The sequence below is a fragment of the Drosophila busckii genome, chromosome 3L (genome assembly GCF_011750605.1).
Source record: "Drosophila busckii strain San Diego stock center, stock number 13000-0081.31 chromosome 3L, ASM1175060v1, whole genome shotgun sequence".
Lineage (NCBI taxonomy): Eukaryota > Metazoa > Arthropoda > Insecta > Diptera > Drosophilidae > Drosophila > Drosophila busckii.
In genome coordinates this window covers 9,358,397-9,380,428 of record NC_046606.1, presented here as the reverse complement: position 1 = coordinate 9,380,428, position 22,032 = coordinate 9,358,397, and the positions used below count along the sequence as shown (strand labels likewise).

Genomic DNA, 22,032 nt, shown 5'->3' with positions numbered 1-22,032 from the left:
TACAAAATAGCTAAAAAAAAAAAAAAAAGAAATACACACGATCGATGAAAAAGTAGTTTGCAGACTGCTTGATTGAATATTTAATTTGCAAACAAATAAAATGAAAATTGATAACACTAAACTTAATGTGATTAGCTTTAGTCAAGACACCAACCCTCGCTTGGACAGCAACCTGCAGTTAGTCGCGATTCTCTGGCCTGTAGTGCATGTTGAACTCCATATAGGACTCCGCGTCCTTATCGCACTCCGCCGCACATTGATCTATCGCACGTGAATAGTCTTCAATTTCCTCATCGTACAAATGCGGATCGCCAGTGGCAAAGCCTGCAAAGCGACTCGGATTGCGCAAAGTCGTCATCAAGTGCCACCCTTTGCAGTCCGGACTGTTGACATGCTCGCGTAGCTTGACCAGCGCCTGCGAAGTCTCAGTCACCATCTGCTCAAAACACTCTCGCTTGGTAAGCAGGCGGCGCGGTCTGGTAAACTTGCATCTATAGAAAAGTTTGCTCCACCATAACAGACTGTCCGTAAAGTAATAAGCCAATATGCTGAGCACCATAATGATGATGCAGGCATGAGTATGCCAGCTGCTCAGGTAAACAATTAGGCAGCCCAGAGCCTGCAGCAGCCAGCCGATGATCTGCTGCGTGCGTGGATGTTTCGGCGTGCCAAAGCGATAGCAAAGCAGTAATGATATAGATCCAGTCAGCAGCACATAGCCGAGCAGATAGTTGCGATACGACTGCAATATGATGCTATAGTTGTTGGCCAGCTGCCTGAGTATATACAGACCTAAGCTCCAGCTGCCAAGCAGTGCTCCAATCACCAAGGAATGCTTCGGCAGCAGACGCTTTATGTACCAACTCAACAGCACGATGCCAGCACAAATGCCCAGCAACATGCACAGCAGATAGTAGAAGGCGCTCTTTCTGGCCAGCTGAGCAGCGTTCCAAATGATGAGCAGGCCCAAGCTGAGCTGCAGCAGACGCCATCGATCGAAAGCCATATGTTGCAAGCTGACATTGTAGGGCTGCCTGGATACAATGCCAATGCAGCGTGTCTCGAATGGCGATAGTTGTATCACCTTGCGATTGCGCAGATAGAACATGAGACTCAATAGCGAACGCTTCTCACCGTAATGCCGCCTGACTTGGTCCGGGCTGTATCCGTCGTACTGCTGAAAGTCCTCGCTCTCTATGAGAAGCCGGAATTCGTTGGTTTCGAAGAGACTCAGTAGCGTTGATGCCTTGCTCACGTAGCAAAAGATTCGCAGCATATTGTTACCATAGGAATTGCCAGTTATGTCCTTGTTGTTGCCTTCCGTCAGATAAACGACATCCGTCTGCATTTCAATGCCAACAACAAGCTGCCACGTTAACAACATCACGGTCAGCATAGAAATCATGTTGTACTCTTTCCAAAGTTACGCAGCAGTTGACAGCAAAAGAATCGAACAAGATATCTCTGGAACTTAAAGCAAAGCCAACTAGTTTATACAATTAAAACAATACTTTGCATTTGCAAAACTTGCTACCTTTATTGGGTTATATATTATTAATGCATACATAAGTATAAGTATATGAAATATGGTTTAGTTAAATAAAAGTAAATGTTATTTGAAATAACTTTGACATAATTTCGCTTATCAGCGTACTAAACAAAAATTTCTACATTTTCTTTCAATATTTTTGTAATGAAATTAATTGCGTATGTAAGTTGTTCATCTAAGACGATCTATGGAGCTCTATTCATTCCTACGGCAAACAGTGGCACCATTTTCTTGCCTTTGGCTTTCTTCTTGTTGGCCACGCCATCTGCTGCGTTATTCGATTTGCCGCCGCGCTGTTGTTTCTGCTGACCCAGTGCGCCCTCCAGCAGTTCACCCAGTGCCCAGGGACCCACAGCACGCAGCTCAGTGTCGTCTGCCACAGTTGCACGGCTGCTAGCAGCAGCAACTGGCGCTGGAGGTGCGGCATGTCCCCAGGCGCCCACTCGAAACTCTGGTGTGCTGTGAGCTGTCGACGAGGCGTCGCCAATGCTGGGCCAGAGCTCTTGCTTGGGACTGGCAGCCACTTTGGAGTAACGCGGTACGTTGCTCTGCTGTATGGTAACGGGCAAGGCGCCCCGTGGTGCTGGCAAGTCCTCTTCGAACCCACACTAGAAAAATAATACCTTTAAATTTAATTGTTAACAAATAATATTGCTAAGCTACGCACAGTGGGAAACTCGTGGGCCGAACTCAAATTCAAGTTGGCTGCGCTGGCAATCAGTTTGCCCATCTGGCGATCATTGATCTCATTGATTTGCTGCTCGCGCTTTAGTTCCTCGCGCTCTCGACGTTGACGCTCCTTCTTGCGGTTGAGTACATCAGCTGCAATGCATTTGTGTTTAGTAATTAACAATATTTTAGCTCAAATTGATGCTTACATTTGAACAACTTGAGTATGCTGTTGGATATAGTTGGCGGCTGCAGCTCTACTTCAACTACGGAGAACTGGCACGTGAGTGGCAAATGACCCAAGCAGGTGAACTTGCGACGATGTTCTTCATCCATAGAGTGCTGCTCCTTTTGCAATATTTGCGCTTCGATGAGCATGGGTGCCATATCCAAGGTGCCGTAGCAGGCTTGGAGCATTTTAACGTTCAATGGATGTAAGTAAATGTTTTGACCATCATTGGATTGATAGAAATAATAATATTTGTTGTTGTTGTTAATATTGTGAGAGCAGCTACTGCTGCTGCTGCTGCTAGCTTCGCCAAAGGAAGACACTGATGCTTCATCAAGTTTCTCCTCAATTTCCGGAGTCTTGGGCTCCTCTTCAATTAGTTGCAGTGGCTGCTCCAGCTGTTTTTGCTGTGGCTGCTCCTCAGGCTCTAGGCCTAGCTTTTCGAAACGTTCGTTGAGTGTGAGCAACGCCTGCTGCACAAACACGTGCTCTGGACAAGCAACATCCGACTCTGACAAAAGTTCACGACGCTCGCGATCGATTATAGCGCCAACATCCACACGCTTAGCAATTACAAATTTGGAGAAACGCTTGGCCTCTTCCAACGCACTGAGCATAGGAAAACGCTCCAATGGTTCCAAGGAAGCACTGGCATACCGCTCAATATACATGGAGCCCTTACGACGACGCATTAGTTGAAAACTAATCGTATCGTTGACATTCATCACCTGCTGCTGTTCAATGGTGCAGCTCTTTAGATCAGCGGCATGTATGGCATCGTAGCAAATGGGGCACTTGCGCCAGCTCTTGTCACTCAACGAAAGGTAGTGCAGCAAGCACGGCCAGCAATAGGCGTGTCCGCAACGAGTTAGCTTTGCCGCAACTGGTGGATAGAGACAAATTGGACATTGCGGCTCCTCGGTTGTATGTATGTTGATCTGCTCGATGAGACTCCAATCGATGAGCGTGTCGGGCGAGCCATGAACCTGCGCCTTAGCCCCGCTGCGAATGACAAACTGAAAGTTCGCCTGCAAAAACTGTTCCTTGTTGTAGCGCGGCTGCCTGCGCGCCACAGAACCACCACCATGCCCACCTCCATGCCACTCCGTCCCGCCAGACTCGCGTGGCACATAGTGAAAGTTAAGCAGATGGTTCAGATTCTGCTTCTTGCTGCCTTGCGCATACACAGAGTTTAATTCATAATCAAGTTCACTACGACCGTAGCCAGCAGCAGACTGCGCTAGTCCGGAGCCGCCATAAGCGTCACGCATTCCGATAGATGCAGAGCCATCGTCAAAGGATTGAGTATAACTGCTGCTACCGCCAGTGCCGCCGCCGCCGCGGGCACGTGGACGCTTGTCCACATTCGGACGTAGCTTAGCTGGCTGCTGTTGTTGTGGTTGCTGTCCTTGCTTGCCGATGCGCTGTTGTTGTTGCTGCTGCTGCTGCTCGTTACGTGGTGTTGCTAGTGGCTCGCGGCGACGAGAATTGCGTGTTTTGTTGTTAGCATGCAAATCTACAAGCAAAGTTAGTTAGTTCAAATCTAAAATGTATCAGAATAGTATTGAGGTACCGTTGGACTTGCGCTGATTTTCAGTAGACGATTTGTTTGCACGATGTTGCTGCTGTTGCTTCTTGTTGTTGTTGTCCATTGTAATTATTCTTGGCTGCGCTAAGGCCGCAGATCTCGTTGATGCTTAGGTAAAAGGGAGAATAGGTGGTTTTGGGATGTTGCTGCGAATTCGCAGTAAATTGCGTGTCGCGATTGCGGTGGTCTCCACACGGAGTGCGTTGAGCGTTCGATTTTCGTTGAGGATTCATGTTTACTGAGCCATGATTATTAACAAATAAATACAGAAATAATACTTTCGTAATATTTCCAAAAGGTTAATGCGTTTGGTTTTTCTTTCGCTTTTCGAAAATCGGAGCGTTAATAAGTACTATGGTAATAGTACTTAGTATTTTTGCTAGCTGGTTATAAGACTTTTTTGTGTCTGCCTATTCACATACACTTATTCGCCGTTTGCAGTTTCTATTATATTTGTCTGCTTGCTGGTGTTGGTAAAGGTAATGGTATTGGTATGCTGGCCAAAGGTGTGACGACGGCCGAGTTTTTTCCAATGCGTAAATAACACACGCAAGACTTTCTAATCACTTTAAATTGCACGCACACAGACTGCAAACAATTACAGGTTGTTGGGGATCTGTTTATTATGTATTGAAAGCAATTAATTTTGATATAAAAACCAAAAAAGCCTCGGTTGGAAAAATCAGCATCCGCTGACTACGAAAAACAGTGTGACTGTAATCGCTTATAGTAAAAATATTAAAGCCAGTCACATGTGTGCGATAAGACAGATTATCGAAGCTTGGTCACACTGATCGAAGCAGCCATTTTATTTTGTTACTACTACAATTGAAGTCTTGCTAGGCGTGTGGCTGAGCGAAAATTCAGATTTTTACATTGACAACAGCAGAAAATATTAAAATAAATATAGCGTTTGAGCTTAAAACCGAGTCTTCTCTCTTTGTGCATTGGTCTTCAATAAGTTTTCGTTGCGTTGTTATGGTTTGCGATTGGTGAGTAAATGTTCATTGATAAAAAGTACATGCATGCACACACACACGTACAACAAAGTGTGTATGCTCTCAATAGTGCGCCGAGTAAATTAGAACAACAGCACCCATGGATTACCACAGCAAAGCAGAAAAACAAAACGTGCATTAATCTAAATTAAGCAATAAAATACAATAAATACTACAAGTTAATCAAAGTGCTTTAATAAAGATGCGTACCACACACTAGCGCAGGCACGTATTAATCGATTTAATCAGGCTGTATTCGCTAGAGATTACATATGCGTTTGCGTGAGTGTGTGGTACATACAATAGCTAGGAATATACGCTTGCATACAAATAGGAAAACAGTAAAGCTTAACACTATTAACTATAAAGAGTTTGAAGTCTTAATACTTTAAGCCACGCGATCGGAATGAGTTCGGGCGATTAAAGCCATTGTTTGCACCATAACTGGGCGTATTGCCAGCTCTATAGTCAGGCAACAGCGGCGGCTGCGGCGTAGGCGGTCCCCGATTGATGCCCAGCCCATTGTTACGCAAACTTGGCGCCACATAAGGTCGCTGACTGGTGGAAACGCTGCCACCTCTTACTGCTCCTGAACCTGCGCCCACATTCAAAGGCGGCAACTGCGGCTGTGGCTGCTGCTGCTGCGGCACATTGACTTGAGGATTTACTTGCGACGGCGGAGGTTGCGGCTGCTGTTGTTGTACAATTGGCGGCACAATCGAGTTTACAGTGGCATAGTTTGGCGGCTGCGGTTGTGGTTGGGCCTGAGGCGGCGCTGCTGGCGATATTTGCGTTCGCTTGGCCACTGCTGGTGCTATATAGGGATACCTTGCGCCGCCGTTAGTGCCGCTGCTGTTGCTCTGCGGTATGTCGTAGTGGCGTCCTGACGGCGTCGTCACCTGAATACTGTTTGGCGGCGCTGGCTGAGCGCATGGTTGTGGCTGAGGCTTGCTGTAGTCATAGCCATTGGGCAGCACCTGCACATAGTTCTCAAAGAACTGGCTTACCGAATGCATGGGTGTGGAGTAGTTGACATTGATAAGAGATTCGCGTGTGCGTAGGCGCTTGCCCTGGTCTGGCTGCTGTCCGAGTGCCTGCAGACGTAATATGTTGGCCTGCTTGATGTGGGGCAATAGCTCGGCATCGCCTTTGATTTTCTCAACGACTGCCGTTGCCTCGTCGCTGTCTGCTACATCCTCTGCCTGTTCGCTGGTTGCTTTTACCGTGGTGGTCTCAACAGCTTTTGGCGTTTGCTCCTCCTTGTGCTCCTTGGCATCTTTTTCTGGCACTGAACTGGACTTCTTGCCATTCACAAAGTCAAACAGGTCATCTATGTCCGGCACCTCGGGCAGCACGCCGTAGCTCTCAAAGTTATCCCGAAATGCGTTCGCCCATTCTTCGTTCTTATGCAGCTCGGGATTGATGGCCAGCCTCGATTGCTGCGCACTTGATTTGCCAATCGACCCGCCTCCGTTCACATTCTTGATCACCGTAATGGTCTTCACACGCGTGCCCTCTTTAGAGTCAATGTTGGTGGCAGCATAGCTCAGACTCAGATCACGCTTGGCTAGCTGAGTGCTCCGTAGGCTCTCCGGCGGGTATTTAATGTTTATTATGGTGGCGCCCTGCACGCCAACTAACAAAAGTAGCCCTAATGCTGACATCGTCTGCAAATACAAGGATCACAGAATATTTCTTAATCGAATCGTACTCATGGTTAGTAAGGCCATCTTACGATTTCCTATGTACAGATACATTTAACAGATACATATATATTTTGTACTTATTAGCAACGGGCTTTCAATAATATATCTGGTGTTTTGTTTTGAGCTATCGCCAACTAAAAGCTATAAATATAAAAACCATTATTTGCTTAAACTTGAGAATATAAAAATGATTAAATGCTAAATACTAATAAAATAAATTTGCTTTAATTTGCAAATTTAGTCTTACGTAATATTACTTGGCTAAATAAATAAAAATCATGTAAGTCCAGGTTACAATCTTGAAATCTAAAAGATACATTTTCGAGCCTATACGTAATATCCAAATTCTAACATTTCTGTTATTAACATAATTTTTCTATTTTGCTTCCATTTGATGTTAAAGCTAAGAAGATATTAGAACATTTTTGTTTTCGAGTCACAAACACAGAATCGTCAAGTCGTTGGTTAAGCCATTTAACCATTTGCATTTGCAATTCAAGCACTCACAGTTTGAAAATGCATTTTCTTTTTTCAATTACTCCAACACACTGAACACGAGCCGTTGTGTTTGGCTGGCGATGACAACGAAAACGACAACGACGGTGATGGCGATAACGGTAACGCGTTAAAATCTTTTGTATAACTGTGGCCCACATGGCCACACAATGCCTTTTTATATAGTCAAGCGGAAAGAGTTGGAGCTGGGTTTCCTGAAGTGTTTTGGCGCTAATCAGCTGCGGCAGCAGCCAAAAACAAATAAATAAACGCAGAGAAAGAAAAAGAAGAAAAAGAAAACAGGCCTAAGCCTGCAGTCTCCTGCTCCAGCTCCAGCTCCAACTCTAGCTCCAGGCTGTCATTTGGCGCTCGAGTAGTTTATTTATATTTCTCACATTATCATTGTTGTTATTGCTGTTGCTACTGTTGCTGCTGCTGTTGTTGTTGTTGATGATGTAGTTGGCGGGGGTCTGTGACTAACTGGCGGCAATTGCAATACCAATTGAATTAAAGCTGCATAATCGCTTTCCCATTACGTCCAATCTGATCAACAGGTTTAACGCGCATTTTCTTTTTGGGAAAGCAGCCAACGTTTTGCACTCGGCCATCATTAACAGGTAATTGAGTGCGTCTAATGAGGAAATTGAATCGACGATCGATCTCTAGTTTTATTTGTTGCAGTTGCTTGTGAGCCTACGCATAGGGACGCAGACATAGTAGCATAGTTTGTTGCAAGTTGCAAAGCAGTAGAGCATATGAGGTAAGATCAAGATCGACCTTCAATTAAGGCAGGAAGGTCGCACTGCTGGTGGTCAGCGCTGTGGGTAAGTGGAAAGACTTTGTGGAAATCTTTCTAATGCTATTAACCAGTCGGCATTTCCACTTGGTATGGTGTACATTTCGCCCGCATTCAGCCAAACTGGTCGACTTATGCAACACAGCCGCCTGCCCAGCCACGTCTTTCCATTTAGAGCCACACACATGCAATTTGTTATGAGAATATGTCCCCTGATGAAACTCAAATATTTCCATAACTTAAAAGATGGTCATCTCTAATAATAAGCAACAATTGCTTATTTGAACTTGACGCTTTGAAATGTGTGGATGGTTGATTAAATGCAATCTGTTTAGCTGCCACTATTTTAACTAAGAAATAATGGGAAGTAATTAAATATACAATTATTGTTTTTTTTGTTACGAAAAGTTAAGTATATTGTTCAAATTTGTATGAGCTAAAACTTTGGTAAGTTTGCTTATGATAAGTTAAACAAACTACACATTTGGCGCTCTAATCTATAAATCTTTTTCAAATTGTTTTAAGCATGAAACTGGCAAACAAGACTATCCCAAAACCAATGAATATTAAAGGTCGTATACATGTTTCAAAAATAAACGTTGCTTACTAAGAAATATATAAATATTTTTATTTATATTTAAATTGCACTTTACTGATCTATGTATGATAAACAAAAGTCAAACAATACTTGCTTTTTTATGAGCTGTCCCAATTTAGAGATTTGGTTTTATATAGAAAATTTACAATGTTGGCTCGACTAAAACTAGCTAACTATATATCGGCTCAACTATAAAGAATTAAGTGGGTTATATGGCAAATATGTTCAATAAAGTTAAAGCTAAGGAACAAATACATAAACACACTTCGGCCTAAAATATGGTAACATTCCGAAGCGTAATTACCTTAACCATAACTTTTGTTTGGCTATTTTTTCCTAAGTCTTGTGATTCTCTTTGCAGATCTGCACGTAAGCTGAAGCTGGAGTTTGGCTAGTCAAATGAAGATAATCATATTGTTAAGAGGCTAAACCAGAGGCTTTTTAACAGGAGCAGATATATACATAATCCCCGAAAGCTATTACAAATAAAATTGATAACCAAAAAAGAGTAATATAATTTATCAGAGTGTTGAGTCGCTATGAGTGTCATAATTCGTTTGCAAAATTTGCCGTGGACGGCAAATGCTCGAGATATACGTAATTTCTTCACGGGCCTGGCGATACCGGAGGGTGGTGTGCACATAATTGGCGGCGAAATGGGCGACGCTTTCATCGCTTTCAGGTAGTTGGAAAATGAGTTTCTATATATTAAGTAAACGCTAGAGCCTGAGACGAAAGTAAGAATGTGCTCCGGTTGATAAAATCTAGCGCAAGCAATTGATATTTTTAAGCATTTGCTTTATTTGTTTGTTATTTTCTTTCTTTCTGCCATGAACTAACTGCAGCACCGACGAGGACGCACGTGTCGCCATGTTGAAGGATCGTGAGAAGCTAATGGAGGTACAGGTGCGCTTGTTGCTCTCCTCACGCGCCGAAATGCAAAAGGTCATCGAGACGGCGCGCCATGTAAGCGTGCCAAAGCCTGTAGCTGTTCCAGCGCCTGCGCAAGTGCCACTGCCTGTGCCCATGCCATCAGTAGTGATGCCATCTGCGCCGCAAGCGCCCATTATAAGCGGTCTAAATAGTTTTCTTGGTGCGCAGCTGCAGCCGCCGCAGGCAATGCCAATATCTTTGCCAGGTGCAACAGCTGTACCTTCCTTTTTGGCCTATCAGCAACAGGCGGGCATCTCGCTTAGCGATGCAGCTCACAAGTCTCATGACAGACGCTCGCCCAAAGCTCGCCAACGTCATAGTCGCAGTCGTAGTCGCAGCAGTAGCAGCAGCAGCGATGACAGCGATCGTGAGCGCAGTCGTGGTCGCAAGCGTCGCCCTGACCTACGTGTCGACAGCAGTGAGCGTGACTCCAAGTTGGTCGCCAAGGCAGCAGCTAATATTATGCCTTGGGCGAATTCAGCTGCAATTAATCTGCCTGGCTTGGCGGCCGTGTTGCCGTCCGTGCTGCCGCCCGTGCTGCAGAGCTACAGCACGACCAACAACAACAACACTAGCACCACCAACAACTATAATCTGAATGTCTCAGCTGCAGCAGCACCACAGCCTATTATCCCAGCTCTCAGCTCGCCAACTGTTGCAGCTGCTGGCGCTACTAGCCAAGAGCCTATAGCCTTTGCCAGCGTTAATCCCTATGCGCAAATGTATCCGCAGCTCTTCCAGCAGCAGCAGCACTTGCTGTTGCAGCAACAGGTGCCCAAAACAGCTGCCAACAGCTCGCCCATTAGTTCGGGCAACAATAATGCCCCACTGGGCAGTTCTGCGGGCTCTATACCTGTGGCAGAGACTTGCTACATCAAGATTACCGGCATGTGCCCCAGCACTTCGTATAGCGATCTGCGTAAATACTTTGCCGGTCTTTATATACCACACAATGGCATCAAGATCATGAGTGGGTCCAATGGCTCGCGCTCCGGTGTGGCCTATGTTGAGTTCTCACGCGTGGCCAGCGCACAAAAAGCTGTGGCGCGTAATAACACCATGATCCGTGATCGTCTGGTGCAGATTGAGCCCGTGGATGACGAGGAGTTCGAGCGGGCCGAAGAGCGTTCCCAGCGCGGCGGCAACAGCAGCAGCAATAGCAATCACAATGCTGCTCGCATGGAAGAACCAGAATTGGTTGCCTCACATGCAATGCATACGAATGTGCTCTATGTGGAGGATCTGCCGCAGCTGACTACCGAGCAGGATATTATGAAAATGTTCTCCGCCAGCTACACCGTCTTGGACATACTGCTGTCGCCCAGTCCGAACAATCGTCGCGAATTTGTTGCCTTTGTGCTGTTCGCACGCGATACTGAGGCGCGTGCTGCATTGGAGGATGCTGGTAAGCACTACATTGGCTTTCGTAAGCTGCGCGTGCGCGCCAGCAGCCAGGGTGAGATGCTGAGTGCCAAGGAGAAGCAGCGTCGTGCCAGCGAGCAGCTGCAAAAGGAGGAGCAACTGCAGCGCGAGGATGCCGAGCGCGAGCAGCAGCAACAACAACAGAAACAGCTGCTGCAGCAACAAATAGCTCAACAGTTGCAACAACAATTGCAGCAGCAGCAGCTGCTCAAGCAACAGGAGTTACTAGCTTTAGCTCAAGAATTAGATCCGCGACGTCAAATGCAACAGCAGCAGCAACAGCAGCAACAACAACAACAGCAGCAACAACAACAACAGCAGCAACAACAACAACAGCATCAGCTTGCCAATAATGGCAACAACATCAACAATGTGTATCCCTTTGGCATACCGCCTGTCCACAACGGCAACATGCCCTTCGCCTTTCAGCAACAGCAGCTCAACAATGTCAACAACAATAGTCCCAGCAATAACAACAACAACATGCCCTTCGATATGCCTCCACGCCGCCAGGAGAATGTCTTTGTGCGCGTGCACAATCTCGAATATGCCACACGCATCAATGATCTTGGCGAGCTTTTCACGTCAGAAAATCTGCGCATTGAGCACATCGAGATGCTGTACAATGAGCGCAATCAGAGCGCCGGTGAGTTTATTGTGGAGTTTAGTGATCCCATGGATGTGCAGCTGGCCATACGTGAGTTTCATAATCGTCGCTTTCGTGGACGTGGACTGCGCATACAGTCCGTAACGCCCCAGGAGATAGCCGATCGCATGAATAAGCCTTTCATGGACTATATACCAGGTGGCAATGGACGCCGCTCAGAAGATAAGCCAGCGCCAGCCATGCAACAGCAACAACAACCGATGCCGCCGCAGCCAACACAGCAGGCGTCGCGTCGTCGTGGCCCCAGTCGCTTTGATAGCTCCAGCAACCAAACAAAACAGCCGGCGCCGTCGATTGATAGCGATGATAGCAGCAGTTCCAAGCAGCACTTTAATCCCTTTGCGCGTCCTGCAGGCGACATCAAAAGCCCGCCCATGCTCAGTAATAATAACAGCAAGACCAATAGTAAGCCAACTATTGAGGAAACTGCTGCTGATGATGATGGCATACCCGGCAAGTTCACAGAGCCCGGCTGTGTAGTGGCCATGCGCAATGTGCCCTTCAAGGCGGACCTCAAGGATATATTGCGCTTCTTTAGCGACTATAAGCTCAGTCCCGATGACATTTTGCGCCGTTTCAATGACGAGGGTAAGCCCACGGGCGATGCACGCGTTGCCTTTGAAACTCCAGCACAGGCACGTTCTGCTTATGAATCTCGACGACGCAAGCAAATCTTCAATAGAACCATCTATCTGGACGTGCTTTAAGTCTGTCGGTAAACAAATTCTAATTGTAAATATTTTTACCAGTAATGAATACAATGCGCTTCGTTTAATTAAGTTGAAAATATATTCAATAAACTATAAATATATACAAGTTATACCTAGATAACAATAAGCAATAATTTATAATAAACAATAATTGTTAAAAATTGTGGTTACTTGAAAATACTTATTATATTTACATTTCTGTAAGAAAGTCATTAAAAAGACTCGTGAATGTTTTAGAAAAAATTAGGGATAGCGACATGTTTCCAAAGATAATCTTTATACATAGTTGCGTAGCTGGATGACCTGCGACTTCTTTAGTGACTCCCGACACAATGGGCACTCATCACGTTCCTCCAGCCATTCAAGTATGCAGTTCCAGCAAAAGAGATGGCCACAAGGTGTCAGACTGCAATGCTGTCGCGGCTCCAAGCAGAGTATGCATTGTGGGGCATCCACTACTGCTCGCTGTTGACTCTCTGAGCGTTGAAGAAAACTTTTACCCGCTTGCTTCAGGGCTTCCAGCTGCTGCCGCTTGTGCTCCTTCCATGTCTCCCAGCCGCCTATGGCTAACGATACTGTAACCTGCAGGAATGTAATGACGCCAAGAATCTTGTATCCATAGAGCGAAAATTCTGGCTGCAGCCAGTGACGTATGAGCACATAGTTGATGCTCGTGGTGCGCTTGGACAGCTGATATTTGCTGGAGTTCAAGTAGAAGAGCGATTTGTGCAGCGCCTTGATGTAGCTTGGAGATTGACGCAGGCTCTGTATGAATTTTTGCAACTTTTGCTTGGCCTCAGGTACAATCTCATCATGTTCCGCTACATGCTTCTGTAATTTTTGCAGTACACGCAAAAACAAAGCGTCTCCACCAAACTCTAGAATAATCGCTATCAATTGCAACTGCAAAAAAAGATAAATTAATGTAAGCATAAGTAAAAAGTACAAAGTACCTACCAGGCGACTGGGTATTTGCTTGAAGTTGCCATCTACTTGTATAATGCCCGTGTACTCCTCGCCCAGCGTTTGCAGATTGTTTATGGAGGCAAAACCATGATAACTTAGCTGTGCTATCAGCTGACACAGTTGGTTGTATTTGATCCAATTTCGTGGCCCTGTCAATCGTAATATATCTGACAGGTCCTCACCCAATTCCGTGGTATAGCGTGCATCTTTTTGCACGGAACGTACAATTTCAGGTTGGCGGGCGCGCGCCTTGCGAAAGTCCATGTCCAAAGTTCTCTCATGAACCAAGTGTTTTATTTACTTTATCAGCGGAGCGGATAAGTAACATTTTGTTATTGCATGCTCTTAACAGCGTGGAGGCAGGTCAATAGTTTTAGTGTGCTGCTGGTCACACCTTACTAAAGTTGAACAGTCACACTGCACGCGTTTCTTCAAGTTCGTAGTAATTTCGTTCGCACTGAAATTTAATCAGCCTTTAAATAAATTAGTAAATAGTGTGCAGATTTTTCGTGTTTCGAATTTCCAATTACTATAATCTATTTCGCAACGCTTGCAGACATTTTAAACGCGCCTTGCTGACGTACGCGTCTCAACAAAGAAGTATCACAAGTGGGAGAGAAAGAAATTGAAGTAGCTGTAGCTCGAAAAATTAATCGAGATATAGTGTAATAAAAGCACGCAAAAGCAAAAAAATTGCACTTAAAAGAGGTAATTTAATTGCATTTACTTGTATGCGTTATTATTGCTACTGTTGTGTGTGTGTTAAAAAGTTGTTTTCCCTGAAATGAGCGACTTGCTAAGTAAAATAACCATTTTTGATGACGAAATTTGATGAGTATATGTGTCTGTGTGCGTGTTTTTATTTTTCGCATTTGATAAAAGCAGGTGTGAAGTGGGAAAATGAATGCATATGTTGGAGTGTGTGAGTGCGAGTGTGTCTGTGTGTGCGCTGACAGAATTTGATAAGCAACGCAGTTACAAAGAGCTCGTAACTAACAGCATAAAGGTCGCATATGCTGGCATTTAAGCTTTTGTATATTTGTATACAGAATTGTGTCTGGGTGTGTGTGTGTGCGTGCGTGAGAGTGTGCTTAATATTTTGGACTCTTTGCTTAAAAATCAATTTACATATGTAGTTGTTAAAGCAGAAACCATACAAAGCTTAACAGGAGAAAAATGTAATTAGCACTGGCTAAAATAGTTGTTGGTTTTGATTTCGTTTTTAACTTACACCCGCACTCTAATAACATATGTATGTACATGCTGTGGCAATACGCAGACATACGAATGTATGTTTGTGTGTACCTACACTATGACATTTTGTTGTCTTGTTAAAGTCGCTTCCGCGCCAGCTACTTCAGTTTGGCTTAGTGGAGACTTTTGCGAATGGAGAGCTCTCGCACAAATAACAACAAACATCAGTACATATGTTTGTGTATGTATTTGTGTGTATCTTTGCGTATCTTTTCAACTGACAGCAACTTGTTGTTGCTTATATTCTTTTACTCTTCTGTTTGCCCATTTTAACTGCTGCTACAGAATCGTTTCGCTTATTCTTCAACTACTTTTGCTTTATTTTGCAATTCAGTGTCAAAGCAACTTGCACGCAGAGAAATCAGCTCGCTAACATTTCAGGTTCGGTTTAGCATGTCTCTGAGTCATTTTCAAGCTATTTATATATTATTACTGATTAAGGGTAAATATCGAAGTTTATTAACAGCTCCTATTATTGCACATAACAAAGTGTTTTGCCACACGTACAATACAATGCCAGATTTATGCAAGTTGCTCTGCAGTCATAACTTTTTTTATTTATAAATCTGCAGCGCAACTGACACGCGGTTGAATGAACCTAATTAAATTGTCTCGCACACCTCCCTGTATATATATTTTTGCATATGGTAAATAAGTGTGCGTATAATTGCCAGTGCATTAAGTTAATGCATACATAATTTCCGATTTGCGTCGGCATTGCCAGCGCTTCACACTTGTTTATTGATTTGCAACAGCTGAATGTATAAAAGTCTACACCTACAAACAAATCGATATGGAGCGCAGAGTCAGGGCTGACCCTGAAAAGGTGGGGGAGAAGGCTCAAGTTGAAGCTAGTACGAGCCCATTCATTGCGTGTCTTGTCTAATGATACCGACGATGATGATCTAATGCTCCACTTTCGGCTCTTGCCTGACCCCGTTCACTGCTCACAGAACGTAGCATGCTAGCTTCAATAACAACAAAAACAACAACAACATCTTTTTCGTATAAAGCGAAAGCTAAGCGTAAACGAAAAAATTAATCTATCTCTAATCTCTAGTCTCTAACTATCAACTTTTATTTCTTCATTTAACAGAATGAGCACAACGCCGTCCAGTCTCATTGAGGCGGCTAAAACAGCAGGCAGCCTTGCTGCTACCGCTGCTGCAGCGGTTATTCAAAACGGCACATCCTTGAAAGCCGGCACCAACTACGTCGTGAAAATGAATCCATCGACGGTCAACGCGGAACCCCTTGATCCGCTGCTGCATGTGGGCGACGGCATATTCCTGCAAACAAAAACCGCACAGGTGTTGGCTGGTGTGTTTGTCTTGGCCTCGCTTTTTGTCACATGTCAACAGGTGTGTTTTGTTTGCCTTATAAGCAAATATATACTCTTTATTAATCGGCATATCGTTTACAGATCTATCAGCATTTGCGCTGGTATACCAATCCTCAGGAGCAGCGTTGGATAGTTCGTATTCTGTTTATAGTGCCCATCTATGCCACCTACTCGTGGATAAGTCTGTTATTCTTCAACTCGGATAATGTTTACATTTACTTCTTCACGGTGCGAGACTGCTATGAAGGTATGTACGCCACATAAGCGATTAGTAACTCGAACTAAAATCAATATAAATATATATACTTTCAGCTCTTGTCATTTACAACTTTCTGTCGCTCTGCTATGAGTATCTTGGCGGTGAGGGCAACATTATGTCTGAGATACGTGGCAAGCCCATCAAGACCTCTTGCTTGTACGGCACCTGCTGTCTCAAGGGCAAGACCTACACCATTGGCTTTTTGCGCTTCTGCAAACAGGCAACGCTGCAATTCTGTTTGGTCAAACCGCTGGTGGCCTTCATCATTATCTTCCTACAGGCATTCGGACACTATCACGATGGCGATTGGAGGTTCGCTAAACTTTTAGTTACTCTTAAATTTATATATGTAATGCATAACTTTTTCTTTATAGCGCCGATGGCGGCTACATCTATATAACCATCATCTACAACATCTCTGTCTCCCTGGCTCTGTACGGTCTCTATTTGTTCTACTTTGCCACGCGCGATTTGCTGACACCCTTTGAGCCTGTGCTCAAGTTCTGCACCATCAAGTCGGTTATATTCCTGTCATTCTGGCAAGGCGTTAGTCTTGCCATACTCGAGAAGGCTCAGGTCATTTCACCCATTGTCGACAGTGCTGGCACTGTCACCTCAGCGGGTACTGTCTCTGCTGGCTATCAGAACTTCTTCATTTGCATTGAAATGCTGTTCGCAGCCATTGCTCTGCGCTACGCTTTTCCTTATCAGGTGAGTGAATGTGTGAAACGCTTAAAAATCGGCTGACTGCATGATAAGATAGGGCCCATGTTGTCAACGGGTCTTCACACTAGCTGCCACGCTTAAATATGTGACTAGACATAAATAACTCGTGTGGAGCATTTATTTATTTACATTACAGTCATGCCATTTGACTGATTCATATATTGCAATTTCGATTTCCTTTTAAAGAGCTTAAATCACTTATGAATACACTTCATAAAGTTATGAATTTTTATTATAAACTTAGCCTAATTAGAAGTGTGTACTCAAACTTCTAGATAACCGCTAATCTTTATGCTGGGATTAACCTATTTTTTGGAATATCTTTTGCAGGTCTATGCACGCAGCTGTATTGCCGAGGGTCACGGACGCTCTGTAACAATGCAGTCCATCTCCAGCAGCCTTAAGGTAATAATTACAATACCATTTTATAAGCATGAACGTGCCTTAACATCTGCTTACTGTATTTCTTAGGAAACAATGAATCCCAAGGATATTATGACAGATGCTATACATAATTTCCACCCACAGTATCAGCAATACACGCAATACAGTTCAGGTAAGCAGATATTTTGAAATTTTCTACATTTTCTTTTCTATGTTCTCTTTCATACTCTGAATGTTTGTTCTGCCTGCGCTCTGTAGCTTTTGTTAATCTTATCTTTAATCTTTTTTTATTTCATGTGCATTACATTATCATTATGTTTTATATTTTTGGTTTTCTTTCTGTTTCTTATCTTTTGCAGACGTAACCTCAACTCAGCGTTATGAAAAGCTCTAAGAAAAATATTGAAATGCAGCAGAAAAATCTAGCGAGAACTAATGAAAACTAATGAATATTCTAAAAAAAACAAAAACCAAACACTCAATACAGTTAAAAGACGACACAAGTGTACTTATAAACATAAACATCTAGGCTTAAATAGGGCTCATTTATATACAATACCAATGTTGCCTTTTGTTGCCGATTTGCTGAACACTTTTAGATAAAGAGTTGTTAACAACTCATCAAGCATTAATACGTATTAGGCCTAGTTACTTACAAATACAAATTTATACAGAAGTAGCGCGCACTCAAACAAACCCAAAACTGAAATTGTCTAGTTACCTGGCGAACTATCTAAACTTTTATTTATGTATGCTCGTATGCTTGTATATGTTGTAACTATTTACATGCATAGCGATTAATTGATACATATTTATGTGTTTATTGCTTTATCCCTTTTCGTGCTGATCTGTGTAATTAATATTTTTCTAATTATGTTTACATTACAACTTAAGCTTTTTATTGAATTACTTTAGCAATATGGAGAATACATTCTAATATACGTACGGCATACATATGAATAATATTGTAAAATATTATATACAAGATTTTATTATTATATGTATTTTTTATTTGTACAAAATTTAATACTGAACATTCGGGTTGCTCGACTACTTTAGCTTCACACAGACACACACACACACACACATACAATCTTTGAAACATTTGGCAATTTTGGTGAATTTTCCATATCAGTGTGCTATGGGGCACACTCAGTGCCTTATTGCATTTAGCTTATGCATTTAATTAATCGATATACAAATATTCTTTAGCTCAAAGATACCAAAAACAAAACAAAAACAAAAACAATTTTCATTACCCTTTCTTTTCCTTTTGTGATAGAAACATAAAACAATAGTTTGTGCTTTTTTAAACAACTTTTGTAAATGCTTAAACGAATTGTATAAAATATCTTTAAACTAAATGTATTAAATAAATGTACCTTAAGCTTAAAAGTGCTGCCTCTATATTCTCTTATTTGCTTGCATTCAAACGAGCCTGTAATTTTGCATGTTTATTCCAAGGCATGTCTTATATAGTTTGTGAGCAATTGAACAATAGTAAAGTCAATATTTGTGCAGGTGGCAAGAACTCACGCGGCATACGTGTCTCCAGCTACGATCCGGATGATCCAAACAACGCTGGCGGCGGTGCTACTCAGGCTGCCAACGTGGGCAGCACAACAGCCAGCAGCGGCGGCTACAATGCAGTTGCCACTGGCAGCGGCGGCGGCGGCGGCAGCAACAACAGCAGCAGCTGCATGGCCTCCAAGACGCTCGGCAACCAGCGCAAGTTCTTGCCGGGAGGACAGCGTGTGGCCACCATTAGTCAGAACTACAATGAGAAGACCATGCTGCTGAGCAGCGACGATGAGTACCAGTAGAGTCTGCGGCAGAGCTTTGAGAGATCGGCGTGTTTCCATTTATTGTTTTATGAATTGTTCGTTGAAACTTTTGGAATATTTAAATTGTTTAAACTCAAGTCGCTTTGATTTGCTTGTACAATAACATTAAGTAGCGCAACAACCGGGGGAAACAAAACACATAGTAAATGATATTTATATAAAATAATTATATATATATTATACTTATACGTGAACTAATCTAACAATATAATTCATTTGTATTTTTACACAAAGTATGTATATGTAAGTTATATGGAAGCAAACAGTTTAAGTTTTAGTTAGTTTTTGGTTGCGTATCGATTTTGTAAATTGTTTTTCGAAGCCTTTTTAAGAAAAACCAAGAATCAAAAGAAGCAGACAAAACTTCAACTCTAGCGTCTAAAAACCGTCATTGAGCAAATCTACAGGCTGCTTATATATACAATAAATAAAAACTCTAATAAATCAATTGACAAACGTAAACACAGCAAAGCCGCAAAACATTAAAAAGTATATTTATAAACCAAAAGGCAATTTTAAAAATTACCGCAATGTTTATGACAAAATAAGCAAATTACTAGGTGAATATTATAGCATGTATATGAAAAATAGCAACGGACTTGTATGCAGGAGAAACCCAACAGATGTATAAAACTTTTACCTGTACAGAGTATAATACAATATTGATATGTGTGGAAACAAAACAAACAAACAAAAATAAATTCGATGCATTAATATTTCAAAATACGCGTAGTCGTTGAGCTTTTCAATTACGTGTTGATAACTAATTGATAACGAAACAAACTGAAGAGAAGAGAGAATAGAAATAGAGGCAACAGTCAAATTATGTAATTTTATGATTCATTGTGCAATGAGAACTAACACACAAGTTTAACAATTTTTATGTATATTTTTTGTTAATACTATAAATGCAACAAAATAAATTAAATGTCTCTAATATATGAATTTATTTATGAGTACCAACATGGCTGATTTATTGAGAGTATAAAGGTTGTTTATATATTTATATTCAGGCTTAGATTGGAGTACCAGGAATTATTAGAATTGTAATTATTTTAAAATGAGTCGTATCTCCAGGATAAGTTTCAGCTTAGGGTAGCTGCTTTACTTGCTGGATAGAGCAACTGGAATTCCTAATGGAAACCAGTTGGAATAGCTGGCGACCAACATTGTTTGGGAGCGCACAATTAGCATATGACAACGAACTCTGTTTGCTATAAACAAATTGCTCGAGCATAGTTTTTAATTTGCGACTAACAATTATCTCCGCCGCGCGTAACGGACGTGCAGATGCATCAACAGTTAATAAATAATCAGCGGCATGGGAAGCGCCTAACAAACAAAACAAAAAAGTTAAATGTTATAAACTAAAGAAATTAATCTTTGCTTACCAAAAGCAATGTCTGTGCGCTTGGATAGTATTACTCCGGCACCCAGATCAGTGGGAATGTTGTAGTTGTAGATGTATAGCGGACTCTTGCAGTGCTTGCGATGCAGCTTGGTCACCTGTTCGATGCTGCGCTTGAAGAGCACATCGGTGAACATGCGCTGCATATCCAAATAGCTCTGCCGGCTAAAGTTCTGCTGTCCCATATATTGATCTCTAAGCTGCAGCGACTTGGCATCCATTTGTTTTACACTTAGCCCAGGCTGGCGATAGAAGAGCAAGTGAGGAGCTAGCTCGAACCAGCGATTGTTGAGCTGCTCGATTAGCTCCACGCCGTTGGCGTCTCGCTGCATGAGAGCAGCTGCGTTATAGGCGCCATCCTCGTTTGCATAGCTAACCAGCCAAGGTAACTTGATGGCACAGGTGCGGTTCATGATATCCCGTGGATGCTGCGTGAGAAAAGCAGCTGGTGCCTGCTTGCTTTCCACCACCACACCGAACACATTGAAGGGCACGTAGTCAAAGACTTGCAGCTGCGCTACGGCACGTACTATTTTCTCTGCCGGCTGCTGTTGCAGGCAGCGCTTGAGCTGCGCGGAACTGCCGAGCTTGCCACAGCCTACAATGCGCGCCAGCTCAAAGGCTTTGAAGCGCGCCGACTGCTGCATGACCCAAGGATCCAGCGCATTGCCACTCATGGAGAAGGCTACCTTGGCTAAGCGCTGAGCATCCGCCTGCAACAGCTGCAGATGCACTGAAGCACCGCCAGCTGAGAAGCCCATCCACACAATGTGCTCCGGCTCGCCACCAAAGTGTACAATGTGCTGCTTGATCCACTTGAGTGCCATGCGCTGATCCTTCAAGCCCATATTGCCGGACAGACTGGCATCCTCGCTGCTCAGGAAGCCCAGCGGACCCAAGCGGTATCTAATGCTCACCAATATGAAGCTGCCGTTTTCCATAAAGCTTGGCCTAGGCGCTTTGTTCGAGCCGCCAAACATAAACGCACCACCGTGTATGTGCACCAGCACAGCAAAGCTGCGACGCTTGCTACTCTTTGGCTTGAAGATGCTCAGCGTAAGGCAATCCTCTACACCCACTAGCTTATCGGTGCCATTCGTCAATTGATCCCATTGCATGCACAGCTTTGGCTGCGGACTGGCGTCCAGCACACCACACCACTTTTGCCTGTAAGTCTGCGGTGGCTCGAAGCGCAGCTTGCCCAGCGGCGGCTCGGCGTAGGGTATGCCCTCGTAGCTATAGTAGGCACCATCGTCACGTCCACGTAATGTGCCAAAAGGCAGCTGCACCAACAGCGGATCATTACTAGTTGTAGCTACTGTCCATTGTAAAAATACAGTTATTAAGCATATTTTGTAATTCATCTCCACTCCAGATGTTTTTTAAGTTCAACTAAATGCGAAGAAGCTTGCGTACGTCTTTTATATCATTTTGACAGTCTACGCCTGTTTTTAAAAATAATTACAACAGCTTTTTTTCATAAGTAAAC

The 22,032-nt window shown here is 43.3% G+C and overlaps 7 protein-coding genes across 9 annotated transcripts; 2 read left to right on the top strand and 5 right to left on the bottom strand.

The window, feature by feature from the left end:
* Positions 1–178: 178 nt before the first annotated feature.
* LOC108598123 (nuclear envelope integral membrane protein 1) lies at positions 179–1,405 on the bottom strand. Its single transcript, XM_017984740.1, has one exon. It carries the CDS (start codon positions 1,403–1,405, stop codon positions 179–181), a length of 1,227 nt encoding a protein of 408 aa, XP_017840229.1.
* Positions 1,406–1,636: 231 nt separating this feature from the next.
* Positions 1,637–4,719, bottom strand: LOC108600138 (RING finger protein 10). Its single transcript, XM_017987529.2, has 4 exons — positions 4,021–4,719; positions 2,428–3,963; positions 2,217–2,371; positions 1,637–2,157 (listed from the first exon to the last, which is right to left on the bottom strand). Exons 1-4 carry the CDS (start codon positions 4,097–4,099, stop codon positions 1,735–1,737), a joined length of 2,193 nt encoding a protein of 730 aa, XP_017843018.1. The 5' UTR covers positions 4,100–4,719; the 3' UTR covers positions 1,637–1,734.
* A 120-nt stretch (positions 4,720–4,839) lies between these two features.
* Positions 4,840–12,436, top strand: LOC108600959 (dual specificity protein kinase splA). 2 transcript variants are annotated; one of them, XM_017988811.2, is made up of 3 exons: positions 4,840–5,027; positions 8,990–9,310; positions 9,474–12,436. In XM_017988811.2, the coding sequence occupies exons 2-3, from the start codon at positions 9,168–9,170 to the stop codon at positions 12,355–12,357; spliced, it is 3,027 nt and encodes a 1,008-aa protein (XP_017844300.1). In that variant the 5' UTR covers positions 4,840–5,027; positions 8,990–9,167; the 3' UTR covers positions 12,358–12,436. The 2 variants fall into 2 exon arrangements, with proteins under 2 accessions (XP_017844300.1, XP_017844301.1); XM_017988812.1 differs by lacking the exon at positions 4,840–5,027 and adding an exon at positions 8,806–8,909.
* On the bottom strand, positions 5,414–6,734 carry LOC108598124. The gene has a single exon (XM_017984741.1). The coding sequence runs from the start codon at positions 6,695–6,697 to the stop codon at positions 5,414–5,416; it is 1,284 nt and encodes a 427-aa protein (XP_017840230.1). The 5' UTR covers positions 6,698–6,734.
* A 128-nt stretch (positions 12,437–12,564) lies between the features above and the next one.
* Positions 12,565–13,681, bottom strand: LOC108600392 (peroxisome biogenesis factor 10). Its single transcript, XM_017987940.2, has 2 exons — positions 13,318–13,681; positions 12,565–13,263 (listed from the first exon to the last, which is right to left on the bottom strand). Exons 1-2 carry the CDS (start codon positions 13,588–13,590, stop codon positions 12,637–12,639), a joined length of 900 nt encoding a protein of 299 aa, XP_017843429.1. The 5' UTR covers positions 13,591–13,681; the 3' UTR covers positions 12,565–12,636.
* Positions 13,682–13,749: 68 nt separating this feature from the next.
* Positions 13,750–19,270, top strand: LOC108600391 (transmembrane protein 184B). 2 transcript variants are annotated; one of them, XM_017987938.2, is made up of 8 exons: positions 13,750–14,034; positions 15,677–15,941; positions 16,004–16,169; positions 16,235–16,493; positions 16,556–16,892; positions 17,238–17,312; positions 17,379–17,463; positions 18,813–19,270. In XM_017987938.2, the coding sequence occupies exons 2-8, from the start codon at positions 15,678–15,680 to the stop codon at positions 19,112–19,114; spliced, it is 1,488 nt and encodes a 495-aa protein (XP_017843427.1). In that variant the 5' UTR covers positions 13,750–14,034; position 15,677; the 3' UTR covers positions 19,115–19,270. The 2 variants fall into 2 exon arrangements, with proteins under 2 accessions (XP_017843427.1, XP_017843428.1); XM_017987939.2 differs by lacking the exon at positions 18,813–19,270 and adding an exon at positions 17,651–17,901 and having other exon boundaries at positions 13,762–14,034.
* An 832-nt stretch (positions 19,271–20,102) lies between these two features.
* On the bottom strand, positions 20,103–21,921 carry LOC108600390 (esterase-5B). The gene is made up of 2 exons (XM_017987937.2): positions 20,527–21,921; positions 20,103–20,467 (listed from the first exon to the last, which is right to left on the bottom strand). The coding sequence occupies exons 1-2, from the start codon at positions 21,905–21,907 to the stop codon at positions 20,226–20,228; spliced, it is 1,623 nt and encodes a 540-aa protein (XP_017843426.1). The 5' UTR covers positions 21,908–21,921; the 3' UTR covers positions 20,103–20,225.
* Positions 21,922–22,032: the final 111 nt, after the last annotated feature.

Bases quoted from the DNA above. Each gene is read 5' to 3' on its own strand.
- LOC108598123 (XM_017984740.1), bottom strand. From the start codon at position 1,405: ATGATTTCTATGCTGACCGTGATGTTGTTAACGTGGCAGCTTGTTGTT.
- LOC108600138 (XM_017987529.2), bottom strand. From the start codon at position 4,099: ATGGACAACAACAACAAGAAGCAACAGCAGCAACATCGTGCAAACAAA. The intron at 3,964-4,020 runs GTACCTCAATAC...CTTTGCTTGTAG, and splicing joins AAATCAGCGCAAGTCCAACG to ATTTGCATGCTAACAACAAA. The intron at 2,158-2,216 runs GTGCGTAGCTTA...TTATTTTTCTAG, and splicing joins CGGCCCACGAGTTTCCCACT to TGTGGGTTCGAAGAGGACTT.
- LOC108598124 (XM_017984741.1), bottom strand. From the start codon at position 6,697: ATGTCAGCATTAGGGCTACTTTTGTTAGTTGGCGTGCAGGGCGCCACC.
- LOC108600959 (XM_017988811.2), top strand. From the start codon at position 9,168: ATGAGTGTCATAATTCGTTTGCAAAATTTGCCGTGGACGGCAAATGCT. The intron at 9,311-9,473 runs GTAGTTGGAAAA...AACTAACTGCAG, and splicing joins GACGCTTTCATCGCTTTCAG to CACCGACGAGGACGCACGTG.
- LOC108600392 (XM_017987940.2), bottom strand. From the start codon at position 13,590: ATGGACTTTCGCAAGGCGCGCGCCCGCCAACCTGAAATTGTACGTTCC. The intron at 13,264-13,317 runs GTAGGTACTTTG...CTTTTTTTGCAG, and splicing joins AGCAAATACCCAGTCGCCTG to TTGCAATTGATAGCGATTAT.
- LOC108600391 (XM_017987938.2), top strand. From the start codon at position 15,678: ATGAGCACAACGCCGTCCAGTCTCATTGAGGCGGCTAAAACAGCAGGC. The intron at 15,942-16,003 runs GTGTGTTTTGTT...TATCGTTTACAG, and splicing joins TTTTTGTCACATGTCAACAG to ATCTATCAGCATTTGCGCTG. The intron at 17,464-18,812 runs GTAAGCAGATAT...ATATTTGTGCAG, and splicing joins ATACACGCAATACAGTTCAG to GTGGCAAGAACTCACGCGGC.
- LOC108600390 (XM_017987937.2), bottom strand. From the start codon at position 21,907: ATGAATTACAAAATATGCTTAATAACTGTATTTTTACAATGGACAGTA. The intron at 20,468-20,526 runs GTAAGCAAAGAT...TTTGTTTGTTAG, and splicing joins GCGCACAGACATTGCTTTTG to GCGCTTCCCATGCCGCTGAT.